The sequence below is a fragment of the Pseudophryne corroboree genome, chromosome 3 (genome assembly GCF_028390025.1).
Source record: "Pseudophryne corroboree isolate aPseCor3 chromosome 3, aPseCor3.hap2, whole genome shotgun sequence".
Lineage (NCBI taxonomy): Eukaryota > Metazoa > Chordata > Amphibia > Anura > Myobatrachidae > Pseudophryne > Pseudophryne corroboree.
The window spans coordinates 162,260,827-162,279,437 of NC_086446.1; the positions used below are offsets into that span (position 1 = coordinate 162,260,827).

General features: G+C 47.4%; 1 protein-coding gene and 1 long non-coding RNA gene across 3 annotated transcripts in view; one reads left to right on the forward strand and one right to left on the reverse strand.

Annotated features, from left to right (window-relative positions):
• Window positions 1-18,611, reverse strand: part of LOC135054997 (coagulation factor VIII-like) — a 638,500-nt gene that overhangs the window by 401,719 nt on the left and 218,170 nt on the right. For both annotated transcript variants that reach the window (XM_063958535.1, XM_063958534.1), the window contains exon 11: window positions 8,021-8,232. In XM_063958535.1, the coding sequence (XP_063814605.1) occupies window positions 8,021-8,232 (212 nt within the window). The remainder of the gene's footprint in view (window positions 1-8,020; window positions 8,233-18,611) is intronic.
• Window positions 1-18,611, forward strand: part of LOC135054998 (uncharacterized) — a 221,347-nt gene that overhangs the window by 104,329 nt on the left and 98,407 nt on the right. The gene's annotated exons all lie outside the window — the stretch shown is intronic.

An 18,611-nucleotide genomic window follows, 5' to 3' on the forward strand; every position in this document is an offset into this window, starting at 1 on the left:
AGCATTTTCGGGATTTGCATTTTGGACTGCGCTATAACACACCATCTTGAACTGCCATTGGCCTTTAGTGAGTAAGACGGCTCTTTACTTTCACTAAAATCTTGCTCTTTTAGATAACACTATGGGATATATTTACTAAAGCTTCTAGAACAGGGAATTGGTGATGTTGCCCATAGCAACCAATCAGATGCTGTCTATCATTTCTCTATTGCCTTTTAAAAAATGATAGACAGCATCTGGTTGCTATGGGTAACATCACCAATTCTCTGTTTCAGAAGCTTTAGAAAATTTACCCCTAGTCTGTTGAAGTCACTCTCCTATTCCTAATCATTTGTTTCTTCCAGTATTTACAAGGAAATGTTCTATAATATTTTCCATAATGGTTATCTCTCTCCTCATCATAGGTTTTTAATGGACCTGTTGGATATGGGTATTTCTAAATGTAATAGCCTTAATGCCACATTTATACACTGTATTAGGGAATGCCCTCTTACATGGCAGTTCTGGACCTCGGGAAAGTTATTTTCCACTATCAGCGAAATGGGCAACATTGGGCATCCCACCTGCAAATATTCCATTGTTGGGGTGGGGTAGAAAAAAGGAGATTTATGGTAGACTTACCATTGTTAAATCTCTTTCTGCGAGGTACACTGGATTCCACAAGGAATACCATCGGGGTGTAGAGTTGGATCTTGATCCTAGGCACCAACAGGCTAAGCTTTGACTGTTCCCAGGATGCACTGCACCGCCTCCTCTATAACCCCGCCTCCAGGCACTTGAGCTCAGTTTAGTTAACCAGTCCAATACAGTAGCAGGTAAGAGAGACGGTAGGTGTTAGTCACATAGAACAACATTCTCACGACAGGAGAAGGGACTAGCGGCTAATGCCATACAAACTCAAAGAAGCTAAGTGTGCAGGGTGGGCGCCCCTGTGGAATCCAGTGCACCTCGCAGAAAGAGATTTAACAGTGGTAAGTCTACCATACATCTCTTTTTCTAAATCGGGGTACACTGGTATTCCACAGGGAATAACATCGGGGATGTCCTAAAGCAGTTTCTCACTGTAGCGGACACAAGAACCCGGCGTCCAAAGGAGGCATCCTGGGAGGTGGAAGTATCAAAGGCATAAAACCTGATGAACGTGTTCACAGAGGACCACGTAGCCGCCGTGCATAATTGTTCAGCGGATGCACAATGGCGGGCTGCCCACGAAGGTCTAACCGACTGAGTAGAATGGGCCTTGATAGCAGCAGGAGCTGGGAGCCCAGCCTGCACATAAGCTTGTGCAATCACCATTCTAATCCATCTGGCCAAGGTTTGCTTATTCGCAGGCTAGCCAAGTTTGTGATAACCAAAAAGTACAAAAAGAGAATCTGACTTCCTGATTGAGGCAGTCCTCTCCACATAAAAACGGAGAGCCCGTACCACATCCAAAGATTTTTCTTTGGAAGATAGACCAGAAGAGTTGAAGGCCAGAACCACAATCTCCTGGTTAAGGTGAAAAGATGATACCACCTTAGGCAAATAACCAGAGCGAGTTTGAAGAACAGCCCGGTCACGGAGATAAATCAGAAAGGGTGATCGACAGGACAAGGCACCTAAGTCCGACACCCTCCTAGCAGAGGCAATAGCCAACAGAAATACGACCTTAAACGTAAGACATTTAAGGTCCACAGACTCGAGAGGTTCAAATGAAGACTCTTGTAGGGCATTCAACACTACAGACAGATCCCATGGAGCCACAGGAGGGACATAGGGAGGCTGAATCAGTAGGACACCCTGAGTGAAAGAGTGAAAATGTTAAAGTCAGGAAGAGACGCAATTTTTCTCTGAAACCACACAGACAAGGCTGATATATGAACCAGGAGGGAGGCCAGACGAAGGCCAACGTCTAGGCCTTGCTGTAGAAAAGCCAACAGTCTGGAGGTTTTGAAAATATATGCATCATAATTCTTAGCAGCACACCAGGTGAAGTAAGAATTGCAGACCCTATAATAAATCCGAGCCGAAGCTGGTTTACAGGCTTTCAACATAGTGTGAATGACTGCCTCAGAGAATCCTTTTTCTCTCAGGAGTGATGCTTCAAGAGCCATGCCGTCAAAGCCAGTCTGGCCAGGTCCTGGTAGACACAAGGCCCCTGAACAAGGAGGTCTGGGTGTTGAGGATGTAGAAGAGGACGCTCTATCGAGAGACCCTGCAGGTCTGAGAACCATTGCCTTCTGGGCCACGCTGGAGCGACTAGACGTAGTATTCCTCCTTCTTGCTTGAACTTCCGTATTACCCTGGGCAGGAGTGACACTGGAGAGAACACGTATGGCAGCCGAAAGTTCCATGGAATTGCCAGTGCGCCCACGAATGCTGCTTGAGGATCCCTTGTCATTGCTCCAAAGACCGGAACCATGTGATTGTGTCGAGATGACATCAGGTCTACATCTGGTAGGCCCCACTTGTCCACTAGGAGTTGAAAGACTTCTGGATGAAGGCTCCACTCTCCGGCGTGCACGTCCTGATGACTGAGGAAGTCCGCTTCCCAGTTGAGGACTCCCGGAATGAACAATACCGATATGGCTGACAGATGGTGTTCTGCGCATTGGAGGATTTTTGACACTCCCATCATAGCCATGCGGCTTCGAGTGCCGCCTTGATGATTTATGTACGCCACTGTGGTGGCGTTGTCTCATTGTACTTGAACAGGCCTGTTCTGTACTAGAGGAAGGGCCAGGGTCAACGCATTGAACACTGCCCACAATTCCAGAATGTTTATCGGGAGGAGAAATTCCTCCCTGGTCCTTCAACCTTGGAGAGAGTGTTGCTCCAACACCGTGCCCCAACTTCACAGACTGGCGTCCGTTGACAGGATGACCCAGTTGGAGATCCAGAAGGGACGGCCCCTGCTCAACTGTCGGTCCTGTAACCACCAGCTCAGTGACAGACGAACCTGCGGAGTCAAGTAGATCATTTGAGACCTGATCCGGTGAGGCAGGCCGTGCCACTTGAAAAGGATTAACCTCTGCAGAGGGCGGGAATGAAATTGAGCGTACTCTACCATGTTGAATGCAGACACCGTGAGGCCTAGTACTTGCATCGCCGAGTGTATTGACATTTCCTGGTGAGAGAGGAAGTATCTGATCCTGTCCTGAAGTTTCAGGACCTTCTCTGGAGACAAGAACAATCATTACTTGTGTGTGTCCAACAATGCCCCAAGGTGCACCATGCTCTGAGCAGGAACCAACGAGGACTTCTTCCAGTTGATGAGCCACCCGTGGGCTTGTAGGAATTGGACAGTCAGTTCCAGATGACTGAGGAGAACCTCTGAGGAGTTCGTCAGGACCAGCAATACCCTCACAAATTTGTTCAAAGATTTGAGGTTGAGTATAGGCCGGGAGGATCCATTTGGTTTCGGAACTAGAAACAGGGTCGAATATTAGCATCTGCCTCTTTGAGACAGAGGTACCAGCACAATCACTCCAGTATCTAGGAGAGATTGTACAACCAAGTGTAAAGTCTGTGCTTTCAGCGGATCCGAAGGGATAACCGTCGAGCAGAACTGGTGAAGGGGACGTCTCTTGAAGGAGATCGCGTACCCGTGAGAGACAACTTCCCGCACCCAGGCATCTGAAGTGGTCTTTAACCAGGCCGGGGCGAACTGCAGAAGTCGGCATCCCACCCTGGGGTCCCCCAGGGGGAGGCCCACCCTGTTATACTGCAGGCTTGTCCTGTTTGGAAGCAGGCTGACGTGGGGCCCAAGATTGCTTAGACTTGGGCTTGGTGGTTTTGGAAATATGAGCCTGTCTTGGGTACGCCTGACCCTTTTCTTTACCTGGAGGTCGAAAGGAATGAAAAGTGGTACTCTTAGCCTTCAGAGCAGAAGGATTAGTACTTGGAAGAAATGCAGTCTTAGCTGTTGCCAAGTTAGTCACGATCTTGTTCAGATCCTATTCAAACAGTATGTCTCCCTTAAAAGGGAAAACCTCCAAGGTCCTTTTGGAGTCCAGGTCCACTTTCCAGGACTTTAACCACAATATCCGGAGAGCCAGGATAGACGTAGTAGATGCCTTGGCCGCCATTGCACCTGCATCAGAGGCCGCCTCCTGAATATAGTGAGAGGCCTTGGTAATATATGACAGATATTGTCTGACAGTGTCAAAAAAATTTAGAGGTAGCTCATCCTCAATTGCCTGAACCCATGCTTCAATATCTTTTGCAGCCCAGGAGGCTGCCATAGTGGGTCTATGCACAGCACAGGTAAGTGTGTAAATAGACTTCAGGCATCCCTTCACACGCTTATCCATCGGTTCCTTCAGAGAGGTGACAGTGGTGACAGGCAGAGTAAAAGATACCACTAAACGGGTGACATGAGAGTCCACCGGCGGTGGAGTTTCCCACTTGTTACTCAACTCCGCAGGGATAGGGTAACGAGCTAGCATCTTTTTGGACAGGAAAAATGTATTTCCTGGAGATGACCAGGATTCCTGAAGAGGTCAGAATGCGGTAAAACTACTTTAGCAACCTTCTGACGTTTAAACTTATCAGGTTTCTTAGACGCAGCGGGGGGCTCAATATCATCATCAGTTTGGAGTATCAGCTTGATAGCCTCCACTAGGTCAGGAACATCAACTTGAGTTGTAGATTCCTCATCAGAAGCAACTGTATCAGTGTCTGATGGATCAGTATAATCCCAATCCTCATCGGAAGAATCATCCGAAATATTTGTGGACTGTGAGGAAGAAATGGACCGCAGAGATGACCCCTTGGCGATAGCAGGGCGAGGGGTAGGTTTTTGTCTAATCAAAGACTGATTTAATTGTTGTAACTAGGTAGACAGAGTATCTGCCCAAGGTGGCTTATCTACAGGGACAATATGTGGCTGCAGTGGCACAGGAGGTCCCACAGGGCCAAACGCCGCCATTTCGCCCCCTCCCACCCATCGACTGCCTCTGCCTGTCAATCAGGCAGAGGCGATCATAGCACAGCGACGGGCACTGCGGCACCGGCGCATGCGCAGTTCTGACCCGATCGCTACCTGCGAAAAACTGCAGCGTGCGATCGGGTCAGAGGGACCCCCATAGTGATAGCAATACGTGTGATACACAGAATAGAATCCACACAGCAGCTATAGGCACACACAGTCACAGGTACAATGCAGGAATTATTACATATAAACAATAAGACTGCACTGGACTAGCAAATCTACATAGAAATATGTATGTATACAGATATAACAATGCACAGTAAACACTGGATGTATATCACAGAATACTTGTACTAAATATTCATATAGCAGTACACTTGTTCTTAACTAACACTGTCTAAAATGACATGTAGAATACTTAAGTGTCTGTAAATACACAGCGCTGACAAGACAGGTGGTTTTACAGAGAAGACAGTGCCCAGTAGTCTCGGAGATCAACCAAGCTAGTAGTGAAGATAGCTCCAAAATCTCAGCAGGGAGTGAGGGAGAAAGAAATGCAGCTCCAGGGTGGGAACACCAGCAGTAGATGGTGCCCGGAGCTGGGGGAGGGGCTACAGGTATCTTATCCCAAGAGGGGATACAGGGGCCTTATCCCCTCTGCTGGACTTCACCACCGGGTACTATGGAGCCTATTACAAATGGATTTTTGGTAAATTCGACCTGTGCTCCCTGCCCTGGTGGATATAGTGGGGTCCCTGTACAGCCACAGTGGTCACGCCAGCAGAGTGGTCCGTCTCCTGGGACCGCGACCGGATCGCATTTTAATGGCAGGTCCCACCTGGGGGACCCTCTTACCTCCTCCCTGTCATGCAGCCATGCGATCCAGGAGAGCAGCACCACCAGTGTGTCCCCGCTGCAAGTACCCGGGAACCAGGCCACGGGAGTATGCAGCACCGCTGAGGGAGGTGATGGAGCCCTTGAAGTCTTCTTAAAAAAGCTCTTTTCAGGGCTGCCTAGCGCAGTCCCCCCTGTTAGTGACCTGCACTGCAGGCACCAACTTACAAACTGAGCTCAAGTGCCTGGAGGCGGGGCTGTAGAGGACGCGGTGCAGTGCATCCTGGAAACAGTCAAAGCTTTAGCCTGTTGGTGCCTCGGATCAAGATCCAACTCTACACCTCGATGTTATTCCCTGTGGAATACCAGTGTACCCCTCTGCAGAAATGTTATTAAAAAGCAGTTGATTACAAATGTATGGACTAGAGGCAAGGGTTAAAGATTTCCACCAGTTGTAATGGTAGGGGGAACTAGTTGCACCCCCTCCATTGCCCTGAACAGTAATTACAACAGAAAAGACTGCCCAGTTGCCTACGTCAATATATGATGCAGGTGGAGCTAGTGTTGCTGATGAGCTGCAGACACCTCCACCTTCTTCAGGTCCTGGTGGCTCTATGGTCCTCCTTCATCTATAGTCCACCCCTTCTTGTACACACACATGCTGTGTCTGTTGGACAGCATTCATACCCTGCTCAGGTCTTAGTGGTTTCCATTTCTGGTACAGTGTATGTGATGTCATGCTGTCACCACTGCGGAAGTGCAGAGGAGCCATGAAGAGGAGGAGGCTCTGTGCATCTTGAAGACAAGATTAGAGGTGGCTGGGGGGACAAAAGAGGTGGGGAAGCTGCTGGAGATATACAGGGCATGGAGTTGCTGTAGGGACACGGGCAGTGAGGTGCTGGAGTGACAGAGCCAGAGATGTGTATAAGGGGCACTACTGTGGGCATTATATGTATAATCAGCACTATTTGGGGTATTATGTGTAAGGGGCACTACTACTGTGGAAATTGTGTATAAGGGGCACTACTGTGGGTATTGTGTATAAGGGGCACTACTGTGGGTATTGTGTATAAGGGGCACTACTGTGTGGCATAACATGTATAAAGGGTACCATTGTGTAGTGCAACGTGAATAAAGGGCACTACTGAGTGACGTAACTTGAATAAGGGGCATTGCTATGTGGTGTAATATGAATCAGGGACACTACATGCAACGTAATGTGAATACGATTTTTCTACTGTGTGGTGTAATTTGAATTGGGGGTACTATTGTGTAACCACATCGCTTCTTTGCTAGATCAATGTCCCTTTTATATAGAAAGGTAAGTAGTTCACTAATTTACAGTTTGCAGGGGGTGCTGAAAACACTAGCACTGGGGAGGATGTAGGTGGCAGGGTAAATGACTTCCACCACCTCTCCAGTACCACTTTAAGCCCTGACTAGAGGTGATTCCCCCATCATTATTGTTCAGGAATAAACTGTGTTTTACAAATGGATTGGCTTGAAACAATGTAACATAAAGATGCAAAGATGGTGTCTTTTTTTACACAGTGTGAGATCTTTATTGACTACCTCGTTTTGGAATTTAAACATCAAATTAAAAACTGTTTAGACACCCCCCTTGGTATCAGATGTGCATTTTGTTGAAGTACCCCCTGGTTCTGTTGCCATCTGCTAATTGATACTCAGCTTCCCATTGACAATTGGGGTGGATTGCTGGGATGAGACTTCCTTTGTTCTCTGAGCATGCATTGCAGAAAGTACTGTGTCAAAATCCATTGACACTGAGGGGTCTATTTACTAAGCCTTCGATGGAGATAAAGTTGATGGAGATAAAGTCCCAGCCAATCAGCTCCTAAATGCCATCTTACAGGCTGTGTTTGAAAAATGAAAGGAGCTTATTGGCTGGTACTTTATCTCCATATACTTTATCTCCTTCCAAGGCTTAGTAAATAGACCCCCTATTTATCCTATATAATAGAAAAATATGCTGCTCCTCACCTCTATGGGGGAATTCAAGTGGTTTGTGCGCCGCAGCCACTAGATGGTGCCCGGCATAACAATTCAAGTGTTGATCCTTTTGGGCATGCACAGCCACCGACACTGACATTACTGTTATGTTGTTTCGTCATTTTGACGGACTGGTAACTAGTAATAATTATAATAAATATGGCTGAACGAAGGTGCATGAGGTTAAACACAGCTGAAAAAATATTTTTGTTTAGGGAACAAACAACATAGTTTTTAAACTTTGGCTCATTATCTAAAAGTCACCTGATTTCCTCTCTGATCCAAAGTCTGCTTTGAACAGATTAGAAGTGGTCCAATGAGGCCTGATGCTAAGTCTTTCTGTGGATGGTAAAAGCTTGCATAGTATCTTGTAAGGCAACGGGGATCAGATGAAGCAGGGCTGTCATACTTTGTTACAGGCCATATATATGTTATGGAATCATTTGGGTAGATAGGATAATCCATTAATTGCTCTCCTGAAAAAAATAAGAGACATTATTATAGAACACATTACAGTTCCTGAAATTACCACTCCATCAATAACCACTCCTTATTTCACCCATGAATTTTCTATTCAATCTTTTCCCATATTCATCTGTTGCTACCCAAATTTCACTTTACATGGCAGTGTAGTCTGTATGATTATTAGAATGGCAGCATGGTGTACTGAGAAGGGGTCTGGTATGTAATACCGGCGGTCGGGATCCCGGCAGTCAGGAGAAAGATGCCGAAAATCCTGGCAGGGACCGCAGCGAGTCCCCTCATGGGCACTTCAGTTGCTACGCCTGCCACACTATTATATTCCCCCTTGGGTGGTGTCATGGACCACCATCTGAGTGGGACCTTGGGGCTTTGGTTGGCAGCTAGCGATCAACTCGGAATGACCCTCTAAGTCCCTTATCAGGGTACTTAGTCTGCAACCCGGCTATGCTTGGCATTAGCGATAAGGGCGCGGTGTGGGCTGGCTCCAAATAACTCTGTGTCTCGTGTGTGTGTGTGTGTGTGTGTGTGTGTGTGTGTGTGTGTGTGTGTGTGTGTGTGTGTGTGTGTGTGTGTACTCAGGGCAGTGCACCTTCTCAGGATAGCGGGGCTGAACCTGAGTGGGTTAATTCCATTAAAGTAATGATCTCAAATATTTCTACAAAACTATCCCACAATGAGAAAGAGTCGCAATACTTAAGATGGTGGATGACTTTATGAATAGAGACTCAGTCCCCAAAACAGCATCTCAATCCCCTCCCATTGGTCCGCAAAAATGATCTCAATCCCATATCCTGCAGTCTGACTCTGATGCTGACGGGAGATGGGGAGGTAAATTTGGAAGGGGGGGGGGGGGGGGGGATGCCACTCTGTCACATGGAATAGAAGCTCTTCTAGAGGCTATCAGAGATGTTCTGCAAATTCCTGATAAGGTGTCAGAGGAGTGTGAGGAATCTTATTTTAATGTAAAAAAGAAATCCTCAGTCATTTTTCCTGCATCAAAGGAATTGAATACCCTGTTTGAAGAACCGTGGGTTAATCCTGATGAGAAATTTCAAATCCCTAAAAGGTTACTCTCATCTTTTCCTTTTCCTCTGGAGGATAGGAAAAAATGGGAAAATCCACCGATAGTGGACGCATCAGTCTCTAGGCTTTCACGAAAAATTGTATTGCCTGTCCCTGGTGCAGCCTCCCTAAAAGGTACGGCTGATCGTAAAATTGAGACTACACTCAAATCACTGTACACAGCTGCTGGGGTGGCACAGAGACCCACTATTGTATGTGCGTGGATCACAAAAGCCATTGCTAAATGGTCAGATAACTTAACTGAGGGGTTACATTCCTTGTCTAGAAGGGAATTTTTTTTACTCCTGCAGCATATGCCGGATTCTGCGAACTTTATGGTGGAAGCCATAAAAGAGATTGGTTTACTTAATGCACGCACCACCACTATGGCAGTGTCAGTATGCAGGGGCTTGTGGCTACGCCAGTGGACTGCTGATGAGGACTCCAGAAAAGGCGTGGAAGGCCTACCATTTACAGGAGAGGCCTTGTTTGGAGATGAACTAGACAAATGGAAATCCAAAGCTGCTGTGGGTAAGTCTACGTATCTTCCTTCCGCAGCTCCCCCTAGCAAGGAAAGCTTATTCAGCTTCAAACTTACAGTCCTTTCAGACAGCCAAGTTTAAGGGAAAATCCAGAGGTGCTTCTACGGCCTCCATAGGCGCAAGAGACAAACCACACAAACCAGCAACTGCAGGTGCTCAGGAACAGAGCCTAAGGCTCTGCTTCCTCAAAGCCTTCAGCATGACGGTGGACCACGATGCCTGGAGGACTGTCAGGTGGGAGCCCGACTAAAATTCTTCAGTCACATCTGGTCAAGTTCGTGCCGGGATCCCTGGGTCATAGATCTTATTTCCCAGGGCTACAGACTGGAGTTCCAAGAGCTCCCACCTCACAGATTCTTCAAATCAGGCTTACCATCTTCACAAGAGGCAAGTATAACTTTACAGCAGGCCATCCAAAAGCTGGTAAAGACTCAAGCCATTTTTCCAGTTCCCCCTCATCTGCACAATAAGGGGTACTATTCCAACTTGTTTGTAGTACCGAAACCGGATTGTTCAGTATGACCACCGCTGAACCTCAAGTCTTTGAACCTGTTCTTAAGAGTGTTCAAGTTCAAGATGGAGTCTCTGAGAGCAGTGATCTCAGGTCTAGAGGAAGGGGAATTCCTAGTGTCTCTGGATATCAAGGATGAATACCTTCACATTCCGATATGGCCGCCTCATCAGGCTTATCTACTGTTTGCACTGCAGGACTGTCACTACCACTTCCAGGCCCTGCCATTTGCTCTCTGCATGGCACGAGAGTGTTCACCAAAGTGATGCAGAGATGATGTTTACACTCCGCAAGCAGGGAGTGAACATACAGTAATTCAGTACCTGGATGATCTTCTGATAAAGGCGCCGTCCATGGAGAGATTGCTGGACAGCATTGGTCTCTCAACCAAACTTCTCCAGGATCATGGGTGGATTCTGAACCTTCCGAAATCTCACCTAGAGCCAACATGGAGGCTCCCATTCCTGGGAATGACACTGGACATGGAATCGCAGATAGTGTTCCTTCCGTTGGAAAAGGCATTGGTAATCCAGTCGATCGTTCGGGATGTCCTGAAGCCAACCCGGTCAGGCTGTGGCAAAAAGAAGGGTTGGGGAGGTTAGTGGTTAGGGGTATATTACTCACCAAATAGGTGTTTGGATCCTGAGCATTGTGATGCCACTCTTTCGAGTCACTTCAATACAGAAGGTTTCACGCAAGACCCTTCCAGCTCGATCTGTTGGACAAATGGTCCGGATCGCATCTTCATATGCACCAAAGGATCCATCAGTCTCCAAAAGCCAGGATCTCCCTTCTGTGGTGGCTACAGATTTCTCACCTTGTCGAGGGTCGGAGGTTCGGAATTCAGGACTGGATCCTGTTAACCATGGACGCAAGCCTCAGAGGTTGGGGAGCAGTAATCCCAGGGGGTGCAGTTTCAAGGAAGATGGTCAAGTCAGGAAGTCATCCTTCCAATCATCAATCTGGAACTCAGGGCTATATACAACACCCTTCTGCAGTCCTCTTATCTTCTTCACGATCGGGCCATTCAGGTCCAATCGGACAATGTGATGGCAGTGACATACATTAACTGACAGGGTGTCAAGAATTCTTCTCTGGGCAGAAAAAAACGCTGTGGCATTGTCAGCGGTCTTCATTCCAGGAGGAGACAACTGGAAAGCAGACTTCCTCAGCAGATACAACCTGCACCCGGGGGAGTGGGGCCTTCACCCGTAAGTGTTCAGGTGCTTGACACATCGGTGGGGATATCCACAAATCAACATGATGGCCTCTCATCTCAACAAGAAGCTCAAGCGGTATTGTTCCAGGTCGAGAGACCCACAGGCAGTGGCGACAGATGCTCTGACAACTCCAAGGGTCTATCAGATGGTGTATGTGTTTCCTCCACTTCCTCTAATTCCAATAATTCTCAAGAGAATAAAAAGGGAAAAGGTTCAAGCAATACTCATTGCTCCGGACTGGCCAAGAAGGGCCTGCTACGTGGACCTTTTGGAGATGCTCCTCGAAGCTCCGTGGCCTCTACCTCTTCGCAAGGATTTTCTGCAACAGGGCCCGTTCGTCTATCAGGACTTACCATGGCAACGTTTGACGGCATGTAAGTTGAACAGCTGATTCTAGCCAGAAGAGGGATCCCTAACAAAGTTATCCCGACTATGATCCAAGCCAGGAAGGGGGTAATGTCTAAACATTACCACCGTATTTGGAAGAAATATGTCTCTTGGTGTGAGAGCAGAACTTATTCTGCGGTAGAATTTCATCTGGGACGTTTACTGCTTTTTCTGCAGGCAGGTGTGGATGTGGGCCTATGTCTGGGCTCCAGAAAAATCCAGATTTTAGGCCTTGTCCATTTTCTTTCAAAAACAATTGACTTCTCTCCCTGAGGTCCAGACGTTTTTGAAAGGTTTCCTGCGCATCCAACCTCCCTTTGTGCATCCCACGGCACCTTGGGATCTCAATTTGGTGCTGCAGTTCCTCCAATCGGACTGGTTTGAACCATTATAGGAGGTGGACGTAAAATATCTTACGTGGAAAACCATCACACTGTTGGCCTTGGCTTCAGCAAGACGTGTGTAGGAGCTGGGGGCTTTGTCTCACAAGAGCCCCTATTTAATTTTCCATGAGCACAGAGCTGAACTCAGAACTCATCAGCAATTTCTTTCTGAAAGTGATGTCTGTGTTCTCACCACTATTTTTATCTATCCTTCTCTCAAAGTATGTCCGTCTCCCTGGGCACAGTTTCCTAGACTGAGTCTGGTAGGAAGGGCATAGAGGGAGGATCCAGCACACACTATTAAATTCTTATAGTGCCCATGGCTCCTAGTGGACCTGTCTATACCCCATGGTACTAAATAGAACCCCAGTATCCTCTACGGACTACAAGAAAAGGATTTACCAGTAAGTAATTAAAATCCTATTTTGTTAATATTATAGATGTTATCTAATGAAGTTCACCAGGATGCGATGGATGGGCCCATATTTTTGGCCAAATTTGTGTTAAAATCTTCACTTATACTCCATGTAAATTGTAACAGTTTATAAAAATAATTTTGACTATCAGTATTTTTAGTGCTCAGAGTGTGCACCAGAATTTTCCTTCTTCTTGTTTAGTACTAGAAGCCTCAACATGGTAGCCCCTCTGATTATGATTAAAAATAAGATGTACAGTCCAAGTTCCCCTTTTTTCCCTCTATATTTGTGTATATATTTTACACTTGAAGGTGAGCCTCCTTCCTTTTGGTATTGGCACCCCTTACATCTACCCTCAGGTGTTTTTAATTAGTACAGGTTCCTACATTGCTGACTACATATTAGAATGGGCTATATTTAAAGGTAAGACCAGGATAAATTTATACAGTATAATGTGTTGTTATTATTAGGGATGTTAGGGACTCATCTAATGATGTTCACATGGATGCGGTGGATGAGTACACATTTTTTGGCTATATTTGTGCTAAGAACTTCACTTACAGATGTGTCCTTTCCCAGTTTTGCTGCATACGCATCGTGGGAATGGGGATCTGGTCAGGATCCCAGGGTTTGGGATCCGGGCAGTCGGAATACCGACACCTCTCAGAATGGCGATACTGGCATCCCAACATGGATAGAAATGCCAGCCACAGGATCCCGAATGGCAGAATCCTGATGGAGCGCTGCCCAGAGTCGTCAGTGGTAAGCTGCAGGGGGGTGGGGGGGAGTTAGGGTTAGACTGCAAGGAAGGGTTACGTTTAGGTTGTTGGGAGGGGTATTATGGTTATGCACCACCAGGGAGGGTTGGAGTCAGGCTGTGGAAAAAGAAGGGTTGGGGAGGTCAGTGGTTAGGGATATATTACTCACCAAATAGGTGTTTGGATCCTGAGCATCAGGATACCACTGTTGGTATCTGCATATTTGCATCCCAAGCACTGTGATCCCAATACCATCCCACGGGAATGACATGACCCACTAGGCTGCATCTGATCACAGCAGCAAGTCCACAATGTAAATTGGATGGCAGCAGAAGCGTGTGTACACACATAGCCCGACATAACAGAATTTGCATGCTGCATTGTATACGCAATGCAAAAACAACATGACAGGACACATCTTTTTACACCATGTTAATTGTAAGAGTTTATAAAAAAATTTTTTTTTATTAATTTCCACTCATTTCCAGTCAATTTTGACCACCGCACTGCTCACAATATTGTTCAGCAACATAGGCCAAAGCCTGGCTGGCTAAACTAAGCAGCTGAGCAGCGGCACAAACACACAGCAGTAATTTACAAATTAGTAATGTATTAGCAATAACCAATCAAACCAACTCACAAGCACTATCAATAGAAAACAATCCAACACAGAATTTTTCTGAGAATCGTGTGTAGAATATCATTGCTCTAAAGTAGTTATCATACAGCAAAGAAAATCCCCAGAAACCATGTGTAAATAAGCAACAGCAGACATTGATGCCCTCTACACAATTGCACATGCCCCCAGCACATGTCTATTCTCAGTGCCCAGTCTGTACCTCCTTCCTGGGGGCCCTGGGTCACTGATGACTGGCACTCTGTGCCCATGTAAAGCCCTGATCACTCAGCCATTTTGTCAAGCAGCTCCCCAAAATCTTGCCAATCACAAAAAACAACATTCCGTACCTGCGTAGTACAGTGCGGAATACTTTGGGACACACAGTTAAATATTGACCAGGTTACAGTGCTGGTCGTATACAGTATGGGTCAGACACAGTGAGGGTTACAGTGCAGGTTGGATACAAAGCGGGTTGGATACAATGCAGGTTACAGTGTTTGTCAGATACAGTGCAGGTGGATAAAGGGCAGGCCGGATACAGTGTAGGTGGTATTCATTGTGGGTTGTATATAGTGCAGATCGCATACAGTGCGGGTTGGATACAGTGTGGGTCGGATACAGTGCAAGTTACAGTGTGGGATGGATACAGTGCAGGTTGTAGTGCGGGTTGGATATAGTGCGCATTGACTACAGTGCGAGATACAGTAGAGGTCAGAGTGTGGGCTGGATATAGTGCACGTTGGCTACAGTGCAAATTCAGATACAGTGTGAGATACAGTGCAGGTCTGTGCGCGGGTTGGATATAGTGCTCGTTGGCTACAGTACAAAGTTGGATACAGTGCAGGATACAGTTCGGGTCACATACAGTGCAGGTCAGAGTGCGGGTCACAGTGTAGGTTACAGTTCAGGTTGTATACAGTGCGTGTCGCATACAGTGAGGGTTGGCTACAGTGCAAGGTCAGATACAGTGCATGTCGGATGCAGTGAGAGATACAGTGCAGGTCAGATACGGTACGGGTTGCATACACTGTGAGTTCCATATACTGTGGGTCAGATACAGCATGGGCTAGATAAAGTGCAGGTTACAGTGCGAGTCAAATACAGTGTGGGTTGGATACAGCGCAGGTCAGATACAGTGTGGGTTGGATACAGCGCAGGTCAAATACAATGTGGGTTGGGTACAGTGCAGGTCAAATACAATGTGGGTTGGATACAGTGAAGGTCAAATACAATGTGGGTCAGATACAGTGTGGGTCAGATACAGCATGGGTTACAGTGCAGGTCGGATACAGTGTGGGTCAGATACAGCATGGGTTACAGTGCAGGTCAGATACAGTGCAGATTAGATACACCAATAGTGCCCTTACTGTGAGAGAGGGAACTCAGTGTGGGGTTGTCAGTGCTGTCTTCAGTGTGGTGGTGCCAGCAGTGTCGGCAGTGTGGTTGTGCCAGCAGTGTCGGCAGTGCAGGCGTGCCAGCGATATCCTTAGAGCGGTAGTGTCGGCAGTGCAGAGGTGTCAGTGGTGTCCTCAGTGCAGTGGTGCCAACAGTGTCGGCAGTGCAGGGGTGACAGCGGCGTCCTCAGTTCGGTAGTGTAGGCAGTGCAGGGGTGCCAGCAGTGTCCTCAGTTTGGTGGTGCTGGTAATGCAGGGGTGCCAGCGGTGTCTTTAATGTGGTGGTGCTGGCCAGAGCCGGCCCACGCCAATAGGCATTATAGGCAAATGCCTAGGGCATCTGGAATGCTCAGGGGCATCCCTTGCCTAGGGTCCGCTCCGTCACTAGAGGATATTTACCACAGATAGGAATGATGCAGACGATCATGAACGATATGTGTGTGTGTGTGTGTGTGTGTGTGTGTGTGTGTGTGTGTGTGTGTATATATATATATATATATATATATATACATACATACACTGTCCCTCTCTACATACATATATATATATATATATATATATATATACACACAACAATAGGTGAGCTAGCGCCAGCTTACCTATTGTTGTATATTTCTTTTGTTAGTTCCTCCTAGCAAGGAACTTAGGTGAATTAGGCTGCCAGTCATAAATCTTTATCACCACATTAGTTATACTCAAATAGCGCAGAGCGAGAGTATTGTTTGTATATATATGTATATATATATATATATATATATATATACACACACATATACACACACAGTGCCTTGCTAAAGTATCTCCCCGTCACTGTTAAAGTGGCCAGCACTGTTAAAGTGGTAACCGGTGGAAGAAGCAGGCAGTAGGTGTCAAATTAGGCTGCGCTGGTAGCCTCTGCTCCCTATATAAGATCTAATTTAAAGTTATCTAATTAACTTCATGTAACACATCGCACACAGTAATCTCATACCCCACAGGGGGAGAGCAGGTGAGAAGCACACAGGGGGAGAGCTAGGAAGACAGCAGGTAAGAGGCACACGGAGGAGAGAGAGCAGGGGAGAGGCACACAGAGGGAGAGATAAGGAGAGAGCTTGTGAGAGGCAGACAGGGGGAGAGATAGGGAGATAGCAAGTGAGAGGCAGACGGGGAGAGAGAGAGGGAGAAAGCAGGAGAGGCACACAGGGGTAGAGATAGGGAGAGAGCAGGAAAGGCACACAGGGGGAAAGATAGGGAGAGAGCAGGAGGGACACAGGGAGAGAGATAAGGAGAGAGCAGGAGGCACACAGGGGGAGAGATAAGGAGAGAGTATGAGGCACGCAGGGGGAGAGATAGGGAGAGAGCACGAGGCACACGGGGAGAGAGCAGGTAAGGCACACAGGGGGAGAGAGCAGGGGAGGCACACAGGGTGAGTGATAGGGAGAGGGCAGGAGAGGCACTCAGGGGGAGAGGTAGGAATAGAGCAGGAGAGGCACCCAGGGGGCGAGACTAGAAGAGGCACACAGGGTGAGTGATAGGGGGAGAGCAGGAGGCACACAGGGGAGAGCAGGAGAAGCACACACGGTAAGTGACAGGAAGAGAGCAGGAGAGGCACTCAGGGGGAGAGGTAGGAATAGAGCAGGAGAGGCACACAGGATGAGTGATAGGGAGAGAGCAGGATAGGCACACAGTGGGAGAGAGCAGGAGAGGCACACAGGGTGAGTGATAGGGAAAGAGCAGGATAGGCACACAGGGGCAGAGGTAGGGAGAGAGCAGGAGAGTCACACAGGGTGAGTGATAGGGAGAGAGCAGGAGAGGCACATGGAGAGAGCAGGATAGGCACACAGGGGCAGAGGTAGGGAGAGAGCAGGAGAGTCACACAGGGTGAGTGATAGGGAGAGAGCAGGAGAGGCACATGGGGAGAGCAGGAGAGGCACACATGGTAAGTGATAGGGAGAGAGCAGGAGAGGCACACTGGGGGAGAGATAGGGAGAGAGGCACATAGGGGGAGTTGGAGACAAGAGGTGTCGGACTCATGCTGCAGCAGCCTGCCCTGGTTAAAATTAGACAGGCTGACGTGTGTAGCCCATAGATTCTTTAATAAGATTCTCATCACCAACACGAAACAGATTAATAATTAAAAACAGCTTAATGATCCTAAACAAAAACCCTGGCTCAGCGCCACCACCAGTATACCTAAATAGCTGTCCCTCGTGTTAGGAATGGATGGCGCCGGCGGGTGGGCACGCGGGCAGGGAGGCCCGATTACTCAAACATAGCTCCTCCACTCTGCAGAAGCATCCTGCCCCAGCACAGTTTCTGCATATGAGCGGCGTGACGTCATGACGCCCTGTTATTCATTACATATGCACTGCACAAGAACGAGCCGCGGCCGCAGCAGCACTGATCAGTGAGTGCTAGGCTGCTGACCCGGCTCTGTTGCGGCTAGAGCACCCTCTGTGTCCGGCGCCTTACTCGGCTGCGTAGTTTGCGTTATTATAGGGCCGGACCTGCACAGAACATGCCAACAACTTTGTAGATGTTTTTTTTTATTGCGAAGCAAACAACTAATAGGACAAAATAACAGAAAACTTCACCATGCATAACTATTCACCCCCCTAAAGTCAGTACTTTGTAGAGGCACCTTTTGTAGCAATTACAGCTGCAAGTCACTTTGCATAAGTCTCTGTGGACTTGCCACATCTTGCCACTAGGATTTCTGCCCATTCCTCATGGCAAAACTGCTCCAGCTCCTTCATGTTGGATGGTTTCCGCTTGTGAACAGCAATCTTCAAGTCTGACCACAGATTCTCAATTGGATTGAGATCTGGGCTTTGACTATGCCATTCCAACACATATAAATGTTTCCCCTCAAACCACTCGAGTGTTGCTTTAGCAGTATGCTTCGGGTTATTGTCCTACTGGAAGTGAACCTCCGTCCCAGTCTCAAATCACAGGCAGACTGAAACAGGTTTTGCTCAAGAATATCCCTGTATTTAGCACCATCCATCTTTTCCTCGACTCGAAACAGTTTCCTAGTCCCTGCTGCTAAAAAAAACAACCCACAGCATGATGCTGCCACCACCATGTTTCACAACGGGGAT